This window comes from Perognathus longimembris, chromosome 10, assembly GCF_023159225.1.
Source record: "Perognathus longimembris pacificus isolate PPM17 chromosome 10, ASM2315922v1, whole genome shotgun sequence".
NCBI classification, from domain to species: domain Eukaryota; kingdom Metazoa; phylum Chordata; class Mammalia; order Rodentia; family Heteromyidae; genus Perognathus; species Perognathus longimembris.
Genome location: NC_063170.1, coordinates 48,251,503 through 48,265,036, shown reverse-complemented (window position 1 = coordinate 48,265,036; position 13,534 = coordinate 48,251,503). Strand labels below are relative to the sequence as shown.

Sequence of the window (13,534 nt, the reverse complement as noted above, 5' to 3'; positions counted from 1 at the left end):
TTCAGGTCAATAGAGTGATGGATTTGATTTAAAAGTGCACATGCCAGAAAGGAAAAAATAAGCAAACAATATTAGAAAATACAGAATCAGTCAAGGGAGATAGAAGAAAAGGATTAACTCATTTTATGTACACAAATATGTTTAATGAACAATATGTAATAACTTTGGACTATGAATATAAACTACACCTTTAAAATTCTTTAAAATTCAAATTGGAAGTTAAAAATTAATGCATTTTATAAAATATATAGAGAAAAGACAAATGGCAGTTATTAGAGAAACTTTTTTAAGAGATTTAAAATTCATTACTTATGCAATATCAGTCTTAACCTTAACAGCTCAATATACATGACTACCGGAACCTATTTTTCCAGTTCTTGATTAAAACCAAACCAAACAAACAAAAACAAAAGAAATCATCTTCTAATTTTATCAGTTTGCTGCCAAAGAACTATAAAGATATCCCATGATACATGGAAAAAATATTTAATAGGAAATCCTGGTATTGATCTGGATATCTTCCACTAATTTCTGCATAAAAAAAAAAATTAGATGAGATCTAGAGGCATGGCTCAGCAAAAGAGTATCTGGCTTGCAAGTGTAAGGCCTTGAGTTTAAAATCTCAGTACTGCCAAAGAGAGAAGGAAGGAAGCTATGGATGTTGCTCAGTGGTAGTAGTAGGGCACTTAACCTAGAATATCTAAGGTCCTACATTTGATTCATAGCACTGAAGCAAATAAATGAATGAATGAGTGAATGAATGAATGAATAAATAAATAAAACCATGAGATGAGTATATATACATAGTTGAGTATACAAAGAAAACAGTTTTACTCATTTAGTACAAACATCTACATTTGTGGCAAGAGAGAACCCATGCTACCCAGGAAGAAAGGGTTACAGAACCAAGAACTAACTAAGGATTTTTCTAATGGCAGAAACCATCGACCTCATTCTCTCTGATCAATGAAACATACATATAAAGAAAGAAAGAAAGCAGTTTTTGGGATTGGCCTAACAAGGAAGGTGAAGGAAGTTAATTATGAAACATTGTTTACAACTATGGGGGGAAAAGGTAGTTTTTAATCTGTCTATGGCTCAATGGACTGTTAGATACATTCATTTATTATAAAAGGGGATTTGGGGGGCTGGGAATATGGCCTAGTGGTAAAGTGCTCGCCTCGTATACATGAAGCCCTGGGTTCGATTCCTCATCACCACATATATAGAAAAAGCCAGAAGTGGCGCTGTAACTCAAGTGGTAGAGTGCTAGCCTTGAGCAAAAAGAAGCAAGGGACAGTGCTCAGGCCCTGAGCTCAAGCCCAGGACTGGCAAAAAACAAAACAAAACAATAAAAGGGGATTTGGAAATGTAGCTTGATGGAACAAAATGGTGGTATATCTCTTTAAAAGGGGAGTATGATTATATTCACTACTTCTATGATTAAACTTCATTTTCCATATAGCAAGGGATATCTAAGAATAGATCACAGTAGTAAGTCTTAAAAAAAAGGTGTCTGATTTTTAAAATACAATGGTTTGAATAGTTTGCTTTTCATTTCAAACACTTAAAACAATTTCCTATCCTGCTTAAATAGTAAAATATCATGACATTTAAAAAAAATTAAGTTGTTTACACTACCTTTTTCTGTGCTCCCATTTATTTTAGGTAAGAAGTCATCAACTTGTATCCCTAGGATTAAGACAGTGTATCATTGCCTGATCAAAGAATATATTACTTTAAAACTGGTTTCAAATGAAACCATGGCATTTGTATTGCTACACATTAAGACGTAGAGAAAACTTTATGCTTATTTTTATACAAAGTCAACTTGCCATTTTCTATTAATTCAGGCCTAGTGATCTTCCAGTGTAAAAGCTCCTGCTGTTCATGGATGTAAGAACATCTAGTGCAGAATTTTGATTCATCTCATGCACTAAACAATGGTGCCCACTAGTGGCAATAAAGTACCTTTTATAAGGAAAATTTCTAAGTATAGCTGTCTTATGCTTAACATGTAAAACATCTTTAAAGAAATTAAGTAACCAATGTGAGATGTAAACAGTCAAGAGCTTCATGAAAAATTTAGCTTTAAGTAACAAATATGGATGACACCTACCTAAGCTGCTGCATTCTTTAAGAGTTTTCTCCTGAAGATGCTCTAACCGTACTGTAAATAAAAGTCCAAGAAAAAGGTATTTCACAGACAAAAAGGAAAAAAAAAAGTTAAATTGAGCCAATTTTTGGATTAGCCATCTTACCTTGTAAAGCTGTGAGCCTTTCATTGGTGAAATCATTATCAGCTTGCAAAGCTTCTATTTTGGCCTGGAGCTCCTGTTCTTTTTCTTCCATTTCATCTATTTTATGTTGCAGTTCTTTCTTCTCAGCTTGTCCTTTCTGTTGGATTTCTTCTTGTTTTCCTTCTGCCACCTGTTGAAGGAGAAATATTCTTTAAATATTTAATAAAACCTGGCCTTTTATTAAAAGACCTAAGCCAGGACTGATTTTGTTCACTTAAAACTTCTAAGGAAGTGCTATAAAGTGTTTATAAAGATAGTTTACTAAACAAAGATAGATAGATAGATAAACAGACAGACAGAGTTGATGTAAAAAAATGATCAACACTACAGGCATTCATCGACAGCACTTAGAACAAACATATTTGAAACAAGCAAACTCAATATAAAGAAAGACAACGGGTCAAAGTGAAAAACTCATTTTTTAAGTAAGAAGATTTTTACCTAAAATTACTATTGCCTCAATTTGTTTCAATCTCTAAAATGTAACATTCTGAAAATTGTGTGTGTGTGTGTGTGTGTGTGTGTGTGTGTGTGTGTGTGTGTATACACGTACGTGCGCCCTGTAGCTTGAACTCAGGGACTGGGTATTGTCCTTTAGCTTTTGTGTTCAAGGCTGGAGCTCTACCACTTGAGCCTTAGCTCCACTTGCATTAGAGTAAGAGTCTCCTGGACTTTTCCCTGCCTGGCTACCTTCAAACCACAATCCTCAGATCTCAGCCTCCTAAATAGCTAAGATTATAGGCATGAACTACCAGCATCTGAATTTTTGAACAAAGCTGTTTAGCTAAAAGGATGAAGGTTCAAGCTCTTTGCAAAAAGATATCCTTTAAAGTTTCATCTTAACACTGTAATAAGTCAACTAACCATACATAAGACAAGTATGATTTGGTCTTTTCTAAGAAATACGAATCTTCTAGGCAGACATGATTTGGTTATATTAAGATGAGGCTTCACTAAGTCAGTTACAAGATTTTAAAGGACCATTCATTGGACATCACCCTGTGGTCTGGTCTGCATTTACTCTGATGAGCCACAGCTACATGAAGTGGAAGCTGAAGCAGAATGAACAGCATCCTTAAAGGGTACCAGAGGTCAAGCAGATTTCCCCATGATTCCTCAGGTCTTGTTTCAGAACTAAGTGCTGGGCTCTGCTTTCAAGATAGCCTTAAAATAAGCAGTTTCAGGTTTTAAAAAAAAAATCTGAATATCAGGTTTTGTTGATTCTCCTCTACTTCCAATTATCATAAAAGATACATATTGTAAATAACTAGCTACATACATCAACTACCATCCAGAAATGCCTAAACATTAGGTTGTGTCTAAGTGTGTTAGGAACTATTAGATTAACATACTTTCTGGTTGATTATACACATACCTTTAATTTATCAGATAAATCTTTAATCTCATTAACTGCTCCATTATATTTATTGGCTAATTCTCTTAATTCTTCCTGAGTCCGTTCATTCATTTCTTTTAGGTGGGTACATTCATCTTCAGTATTACTCAGACTTCGCTGCAATACAAATTCACAATCATTTGTTTAGAATGAGTGCACATTTACTATTTACAATTCATTTTCTAGAAAACAGAACTCTACAGCCTATTCTATATCTGCCCTGGACTTCACATAAAGCTGAATTTTAAAATGTAATGATTTCAGTTTCCTTTGACTGCATACATACTACAGACAACACAACCAAGAATATTTAAAAATGTTAGTGGGTCAGGGACAGAAACAGGATGGTTAATACACCTTGACACAATTACACTCTATAAAGAGCAATGGCTAGAACTTTTAGCCTTGAAAATACTTGAGGCCTATTAATTCCCTAGATTTTTTGTGTGTGGCACGAGGATTTGAACTTGGGTCCTCTTGCTCATTAGGCAGACCCTCTCCAACATGGGTTCACACCCTAGCACTGTCTAAATATGGTCCTGATTTTTGGTGGGGCTGGACCATGATGACTTTTCTGTGTATACCTCCTGGGTAGTTGATATAACAGACATGCTTCACTGCACCCAGCTTTTTAATTTTTTTGTCAGTTGTGGGGCTTGAACTCAAGATCTGAGTCCTGTCCCTTCCACTCTGAGCCACCATGCCACTTCTGCTTGTGAGGTGGTTAATTGGAGGTAAGAGTCTCATGGACTTTCCTGCCTATGCTGACTTTGAACTGCAATCCTCAGATCTTAGCCTTCTGAGTAGTTAGGAGTACAGGTGTGAGCCACCAGCACCCAACTTCAAGTGTATATTTCACTAATCAAATAGCAATGTATCAGGTGGTATGGGTTAATAGTACAGAAACTACCTAGGTATTAAGTTGTACTTTCAGTATAGTCTATAGCAGACATTTTAACCAAATCCAGATAATTTCTCTATTAATTTTACAGTAGTGCAAAGGGATAACCCAAATTTTGAATTAAGGTGTTTTTTTTTTTTTTAAAGCAATAAGAAACTTTTTCTTCTGTGCTGGGAATTAAGGAACTCATGTATGTTATACATGTTTCTACCAATAGCTACACTCATATACCAGGAAATCATATAATGATTTCTCCTAACAGACCTAGAAGGAACCCTGGAGATGTTCCCTTAGAACCTCCAAACTATAACTGTTTCTTCTCTGGAGGACATGTAAATAGGAACACAGATGTTAAGTTCTTGGTCATATAGTGACTATCCTCACCTAGAAGAAAAGCAAACATTGGCACATACAGTATCATTACAGCCATTGAGTCTTTTTAATACACACACACACACACACACACACACACACACACACACACACACACACTAGGGATTGAACCACATCGTGTATGCTAGGCAAGGGCCTACCACTTGAGCTGTGCCACCAGTCCTTGAGGTTAATCCTAATCAGTGCAAATGCTAAGATTCCTTGGTTAGGCTTTATTTATTGGTCATTGACTTGGAGCCATAAACCCTAGAACTCAAATGGCTATGCTAAGAAATTATATCAGTAAAAGCAGCATACCTGCAATTTCCCATGTAACAGAAAATATTTCCTAGCTAAATAATAAAACCTAATGGAATGGCCTTCTCTGAGGGGAAAGGAAGGGAAGCTGAAATGGAGGAGAGAGCTCATGAATGGAAGGGAAAATACAGTCATAATACTTAATGAACATGTGAAATTGGAACTAGGTAACTTTAGGAGATGAGTGGAGTTAGAATTCATGTAGGATGAGAAAAAAAGGGTAGTAGTGATTAAGATGTATTGTACTCATAAACTGAATTGAAACCCCTTTGTTCAACCACTTATTTAAAGCTAATAAAAATAATCTAATAAGGTTTTTAAAGTATCATGGAATATTTGTAACATTTTAAAAATACCACGATTATTTAGAACTTTTAGAAGTGAAATACCTCAACTTCTGAAAGTTTTCTAACGACTTCAATTTTCTCCTGAAGAACCCGCCTCAGGGACTCTTTGGCTGTTGTCTCATAGTTGTGTTTATCTTCTTGTAATGCTATAAGTTCCTTCCGTAAACTATCTTCTGTTTGATTCTAGAATAAAAGATATTTATAATCATAGCCAAGTTAATTTTTCTTTAACAAGCTGTTACCCTTTGAAAAAATAAACACATTATAATGCCATTTAAATTTTGTCCTAAGGTACCTCTAAACACAAATGATGTTGGCCCAGTATTAATTGAAGCTATATTTTAAAATCACATCAATAAATTATGCCTTCACACAAAAAGTTAAAGACAATTCTTTTTTGTATTTGAGATTAAATACCTACTTTGGAGCATGCCTGTAATTGGTTTCCCATAACTTCTAACCGTGATAAGAGTCTATCTTCATCTATTAAAGCCTGTTGAAGAAAAATTAAACATGAAAAAAATTCCAGACTAATTTGGTACAAAGGATTCTTGAATATAAAGACAATTGGAATACCTGCCAACTGGTATCTGAAGCCTCTTGGGTGATGGCTAGTAGCCGCTGAAGCGTGGCTAACTTCTGTTCCAACATCTGTTCCCGATGTAAGGCCTCCTAATAATGTAAATCACAAAAGATTCTAATAAACTCAGCACGGTTCCTTTGAAGAATAATCCATTTTCAGAGTACTTTGAATATTCTACCTTACCTCTCCCTTGATGCATTTCAATAAGTTTGATATAGATCGTAATTATGATTGTTGTTATGATGATTATGACTAGTGGTACTGGAGTTTGAACTCAGGGTCTTAGAGTAGGTAGGCAAACATTCTATCACTTGAGCCATTCCCCAAGCCCTACAATCCTTTAAAACATACATAGGTCGTGTTATTTCAGCTGCCATCTGTTGGTCTGTAAGTACTGCTATTTATTACAGGAGATTCTCCAGCTGCAGCTTTCCTCAAAAGTTGTCACTTGCTTCTGTTTTTTTACTCATAATTTGGGAGAGTTTCAAAGCGAACTAGAAAAGGCTAGCAAACATTTAGGCTTACATTTTATGTGCAAATGTAAAATATGTATACATCTCAGAACAAACTCATTTCAAACTAAAGCAAAATAATTTGGTTAGCCAAGAGACTCTGTAGTGGCTTAACTGTACAATAAGATGTCTAAAATAGTACTTGCTTTTATTTTTTCCCTTTTTAAGAAGTCGTTTATAGACTTACATACATAATATTTTATATGTGTGTGCATGTGAATATACTAAAGAGTGAGGCATGGTAACTTATACCTGTAATCCTAGCTCCTCAGGAGTTATGATCTGAGCTAGGAGTTACAATCAGATCAGCCAGACAAGTCCTTCAGATTCTAAATTAACTAGTTAAAAAGCTGGACTGAGGCTGGAGAGGCATGGCTCAAGTGGTAGAGTGCCAGCCTTGAGCAAGCAAGTCAAGTGAGAGCATGAGGCCCTGAGTTCAAGCCCAAGCACTGGCAATAAATAAATAAATAAATTATTGAATAAAGTAGGATTGGAGGGGTATCACAAGTAGTAGAACCGTGAGCAAAAATGCTGAGAGTGGTTCAAAGTCCTGAGTTTAAGCCTATGTACCAGGAAAAAAAAAATTAGATATATGAAAAGAGACTACTCTCACAGTCTACTGTACTTTCAGTGATTCGATCCTTGCCCTCATTGCACATTACTTAGGCAGAATTACTGTGCCCAAAGCAAGCAAGATTCCACTAATTCTGATTCAATATGACTAAGAGATAAAGAAACTGCACTTGGTGGCTCCATATATATATTTTTTAAATATATTTTTGTTTACAAAGTAAGTCACTATCCAGCAAAGCCTGATCTCTAGGTGACTTCTTAAAATTTGATAGCTGATAATAGAATAATGGGGTCTTCTTCATGGGGAGTTAGGGTAAAATGCTCACAGCATTTTGCTGTTATTTTTGGCATGCCTTCACCTTCTACTCCTGTGATTATCTAAACACTACCTTACTATCTTTGCGCTATCTCAACAGAAGCATATGCTTCAAACATTTGAGTACTTGAGATTTAATTAAAGTGCATGTTTATTGCTTTCCACATCTTTGATACACAATGATTAGGAAAAATCTGACCTAATTGGAAGTAATGCTTTAATGTAACTCTAAAAAAATAGAGACTAGAGAATTAAAATCTAAATCAACCCAGAATACACATCAAAACAGCTCACATATGAAAGAGATTATCACATTTATTTTATGTTCCAAACATCCCTTGTATCAAACAAAAAGCAAAGATACAAAATGTTTTATTGAAAAATAAACACCAAGCAACTATAATCTATCTACCACCACTAGGTGGTGTCATTTCACTTATTTTCTTGCTCTTACACTATTAGTTTCATAACTATGAACTATATTCTAACAGAAATTCTAACAGAATTCCAGGAATGGTCTTTGAATTCAAAGGCATAAAATGTATCCATCCAGCTTTTATTAAAAAGGTTTAAAATTTCCAACTTACATTAGAATTTTAACAATCTAATAAGGACATAATGAGAAAAGGCTGGATGGTATAATTTCCCTTTAAAAGTTAGAAAAAGGAAATGTAAACATATTCAAAGAGCTAGCAAAAACGTTGGACAGGGTGAAAGTAAGGCAGATTGACAGTCTATGATAACTAGTGACAACAATGTATACAATTAGACAAGTGATTTAACTTATAAACCCCCTATTTTTTCACATGAAAAATGAGGTACAGACCAAATTAACCTTAACATTTTCTTCCACTTCTAAAAAGAAAGACCTCCATCAAGTAATGTGTCTGCCAATTAAGTGGTAAAGGACTACTGATACTTACGCCATACACTGTATTTGACAGGCTCTGTTTTAAGTGCTTGGTAAATATTAACTCATATATTCTTCATAATTTAGAGGTAAATTCTATTGCTTTGCTCGTTCCCTTTATTAGGAAAACAGGGCCCAAAAGTTTTAAACCACTTTCTTAACATATCAGAAGTTAAAGCTCTCGATCAAAACTAGGCAATTCTGGCTAAAACCTACATTCTTACCTATACCACTAATATGCAAAAGTACAATACCAGTTCATTATATCTTGTGGGAGATAAGAGAATTAAGGTGTCATTTTCAGTTCATTTTCACAGTGCATATGCTCTTTTTTTAACAGGTTAATAAATGTTAACCTGTATGTTCTTAACTGAGGTAGAACTGTTCTCAGCGATCAATTCCTGTAAACTAATGTAAGGATCCAAGATTGCCAGTATGATTGTCTAATTTTAAATGACAACTAAAAACTTGCACAAATAAATGCATTACTCAAGCTCACATAATTAACTAAGTAGCAGAATCAAGATTAAAAACTTCTATCTCTAAACTCCTAACTTAGGGGTTTCCTTAATGAGGCTCTTTCACCATAATACAGGCTAAAAGAGCCATAGTTGGGCTGGGAGTTTGGCTTAGTGGTAGAGTGTTTGCCTAGCATGCATGAAGCCCTAGGTTTGATTCCTCAGTATCACATAAACAGAAAATGCCAGAAGTGGCACTGTGGCTCAAGTGATAAGAGTGCTAGCCCTGAGCACAAACAGGCTCAGGGACAGAGCCCAAGCCCTGAGTTCAAGTCCCAGGACCAGTAAAAAGAAAATGAAAAAAGAGCCATAGTCCAGCCTAATTCTACAGAAGTCAAGAAAAAGCACTTGTTTGCTTTTCAGATATTTGAATGTCTCTTTAAAAACAGAACTAAGTGCTCTAGGAGCCCATTCTAAGTATGAGCTCTATCAAGAAACCTTTCTGTGGAGCCAGCAGCATAGACCAACACATAGTAGGTTCTGTTAAACTCATACCAGGCACAAATCCCCATTTCTATCACATATTAGTTGTATGATATTATGTACATTATTAAATGTTCCTGCCCCTCAGTAACTCTATCTGGAAAAATTGGAATAGATATGGATATAGGTCTGTGGTAAAGATTAAATAAGTTTATACTGACATTCAGTGCTATATAATTATATGCAATTAGGATTGCCATTTAGCAGTCAAAACTTTCTCTTCTCTAGACTCAACAATCCAACTCTCTTTCCTTCAAAAGATTTTGTGTGTGTGTGTGTGTGTGTGCACGCACGCATACAATGGTCCTAGGGCTTGAACTCAGGGCCTGGGTGCTATACTCAAGTTTTTTTGCTCAAAGCAGCACTCCACTACTTAAGACACAGCTCCACTTCTGGCTTTTTGGTGGTGAGTTGGAGATAGGAGTCTTTCCTGCCCAGTTTGGTTTTCAATCATGATCCTTAGATCTCAGCCTCCTGAGTAACTAGAATTATAGACAAAAGCCACCAGTGCCCAGCTTCTGGAGGTTTTTTTTTCCTCCCTCAAGGCTAGTGCTCTACAATTTGAGCCACAGCCCCACTTCCGTGTTTTTTTTTTTGGTGCTTGAATATAAAAGTCTCACATACTTTCCCTGCCCAGGCTGGCTTTGAACCCAGATCCACAGATCTCAGACTTTTGAGTAGCTAGGATTACAGACATGAGCCACTGGTATCTGGAAAGAATAATTTTGTGTTGTTTTGTTTTCCTGGTCCTGGGGCTTGAACCGCTGTCCCTGAGCCTCTTTGTGCTCAAGGCTAGTGATCTACCACTTAAGCCATTGTGCCATTTCCAGCTTTTTCTAAGTAGTTTATTGGAGATCAGAGTCTCACAGACTTTCCTTCCCAGGCTGGCTTCCAACCACGATCCTCAGATCTCAGTCTCCTGAGTAGCTAGGATTACAGATGTGAGTCACTGGTACCTGGCAAGACTCTTAATCTTTGGTTCTTCTTTGAAAACCTTTTTCTTTTGTACTTACACCTAGACTTTTTTTTTTTTTATATACTGTGCTTGTGAAGTTGCAGAGTACAATCTAAATTGTATAATTCTACTTCCAAAGACTAATAAATAATTCTCAAGATTTACTTTTACCTGTAGATACTGAGAAAGTTGGAATAGTTCCTGAGAGTACATACTGGGAGTGTTAGCAGCAACCTAGAAACAAAAGAACACTGTCAACAGTCACAGAAAATACTGTACAGAAATTAAAGAACAAAAAAAAATCCTTCAAATATCTATGCACTTTAATATGTAGATAAATATATATATTTTTTATTTTTTTATTTATTTATTTTGGCCAGTCCTGGGCCTTGGACTCAGGGCCTGAGCATGACCATCCCTGGCTTCTTCCCGCTCAAGGCTAGCACTCTGCCACCTAAGCCACAGCGCCCCTCTGGCCGTTTTCCATATATGTGGTGCTGGGGAATTGAACCAAGAGCTTCATGTGTAGGAGGCAAGCACTCTTGCCACTAGGCCATATTCCCAGCCCAGATAAATATTTTTAAAACTAATCTATTTGTTTAGCTCTCAAGATATTTCTGGTCTATATCTAAGATTTATAAATGGTATTATATGCTGTTTTATAAGAAGGGTGGTGGGATAAGTGCTACTTATGGAAATATTCCTTGATATCCAAATCAAAAATTTGTAGCAGAAAAGCAAGACAACGTTTTTTCTTTCTTTCTTTTAGTGCTGGTCCTGGGGCTTGAACTTGGGGCCTGGGTGCTGTCCCTAAGATTTTTTGCTCAAGGCTTATGCTCTACCACTTGAGCCACAGCTCTACTCTTGAGCCACGGCTGTACACCTGTGGTGCTACTTGCCGATAATCCCAGATCTCAGGAGGCTAAGGCAAGAAGATAGCAAGTTCTAGGCTTGCCAGGGCTACATGAAGAGACTGTTTCAGAAACAAACAAAAAGGTATAATCTTTTTCAAAATGCTATTTGGAAGCATATGTGTGCTGTCAGGGGGAAACAACATGAAATCTAACGTTGTTCAGTGGTAAGAGGCAATGAAAATTGTTTGACTTCTTTTCTTTAAAATTTTCATAGGTACAATGATTTTTAAAACATGAGATAAAAGGTGTTTAAACACCATAAATCAAATTGTTTAGAATTCAAGAATATTAAAAGACATATTTGGTATAAGAGGTTTTTCAAGGCAGTGGAATAATATAACTATGACATTAAGAAGAAAAAAATGAGCATGTAATAAATTGCTATAATATTTACCTACATTCTCAATACTAATAAGATCTTATAGGATCATTCTTTATTAAGCATATTTTATTAATATAATTTTTATTAGAAGGCATTAAACTTTAGGACCATTATTTATTTCTGAAATAATTCTTGGTGTTATATAGGCTGATAATTAATCACTTTACCTCTACAAAAGGAGCCTAAGAGGGGCTGGGGATATGGCCTAGTGGCAAAAAGTGCTTGCCTCATATACATGAAGCCCTGAGTTCAATTCCCCAGCCCCACATATACAGAAAACGGCCAGAAGTAGCGCTGTGGCTCAAGTGGCAGAGTGCTAGCTTGAGCAAAAAGGCCAGGGACAGTGCTCAGGCCCTGAGTTCAAGCCCCAGGACTGGCAAAAAAAAAATAAAAATAAAAAAGAGCCTAAGAAACAATTCTAGTTTCAAGCATTTTTTACCCAAATTTTTTTATCCAAATAGAAGAAAAGATATAAAAGCAATTACTGTAAAGTTTGTTAAGATTGTTACAACTGATCACCAAAAGCAATTAGAGAATAATTTCTGTAACTTTTTATTTCCATACTACTTCCCTCAAACAGGAAAGTATTGCGTTAACAATTAGATTGAAGACTTAATAAGTCCCAGACAGAGCAGTATCTCAGAATATAGAGAAGTAGCTACCATTTCTTACCACGGGCTGGGCACAAAACAGATACTTTTAGTGTAGAAAACCAACTGTATACTGTGGCTTTTTCCAAAGAAATTCTATGCATACTGAAGAATGGAAGATTGCACTAACTATATAACACCGCATTTATTGTTATAAAACAGAAATGCATTTCTAAGTAAAGCACATTAAAAACAAGCTTTTAAAAGTAATATAATTAGTTTTAAAAAGTTATCATTACACCTGGCCAGTCCCTCTCCTTCACGCGTCACTGCTGGTATAAGTGTATTTGCCCTCCCCCTTATTAAACCAGAACACCCCTTGAGGGTTCTCTGGGGAGAAAAAAAAAAAGTTATCATTAACAACTTACTTTGTCAACAGGACTTGGTAATGGGGCATGGATGACGCTGAAAAGTAAAATTTAGAATTTTTATCTAATTTCCTTAAAACAGAGGAAATAAGAATATGAGAGTACCAGAATATTTTAAGTCACAAAATTGATGTATTTTCCCTCATATAATTAAAAAACATAAATTATCTTTCAATCCTTCACAAATATATGATGTTCTTAGAAAAGAAGGCAATATATATAAAAGTCAACCTTTTTGCAGATCAATATATTTCTAAAAACAAATTAAAAATCATAATGTAGTAAAGGTCCTTTAAGGACTACTACTTAATGAAATGGTGGTGAATTCCTTTACCACATTTCTATACATAGTAGAGAAGCCCCCCCCACCCGCCCCCCCTTTTTTTTTTAAAGATCAGAACTCAGGGCCTCATACTGGCTTAGCTTGGTTGCTCTAATAATGCTCTGCCACTGGAACCACACATCCTGCTTGGTTTTTTTGCTGGTTACTTTGGAAGTAGAGTCTCATGGGTTTTTCTGCCTAGGTTGGCTTCAAACTAAACTCCTCCAAAACTCAGCTTTCCAAGTACCTATCTTAAAAGTCATAAGCCACTGATGCCTGGTCAGAAAAGAAGCCCTCTTGAAATCACCCACTTTCAATTTTATAATGTAAAAATTAAGTTCTTGTCAAATTAAGCATTCCTATACTGAAAGTCTTAAAAAGCAAAGACTAGGGCTGAGAATGTGGCTTACTGGT

At 35.8% G+C, this 13,534-nt stretch overlaps 1 protein-coding gene across 30 annotated transcripts in view; it reads right to left on the bottom strand.

Annotated features, from left to right (window-relative positions):
- Nucleotides 1-13,534, bottom strand: part of LOC125358678 (sarcolemma associated protein) — a 120,980-nt gene that overhangs the window by 52,215 nt on the left and 55,231 nt on the right. For 11 of the 30 annotated variants that reach the window (XM_048355999.1, XM_048355996.1, XM_048356016.1 and 8 more), the window contains exons 5-13: nucleotides 12,799-12,835; nucleotides 10,656-10,718; nucleotides 6,211-6,306; nucleotides 6,056-6,127; nucleotides 5,677-5,817; nucleotides 3,676-3,813; nucleotides 2,262-2,430; nucleotides 2,120-2,170; nucleotides 1,642-1,692 (exon numbers count right to left, since the gene is read on the bottom strand). In XM_048355999.1, coding sequence (XP_048211956.1) covers nucleotides 1,642-1,692; nucleotides 2,120-2,170; nucleotides 2,262-2,430; nucleotides 3,676-3,813; nucleotides 5,677-5,817; nucleotides 6,056-6,127; nucleotides 6,211-6,306; nucleotides 10,656-10,718; nucleotides 12,799-12,835 — 818 coding nt within the window. The remainder of the gene's footprint in view (nucleotides 1-1,641; nucleotides 1,693-2,119; nucleotides 2,171-2,261; nucleotides 2,431-3,675; nucleotides 3,814-5,676; nucleotides 5,818-6,055; nucleotides 6,128-6,210; nucleotides 6,307-10,655; nucleotides 10,719-12,798; nucleotides 12,836-13,534) is intronic. The other 19 variants (XM_048356007.1, XM_048356006.1, XM_048356023.1 and 16 more) reach the window with 3 other exon arrangements.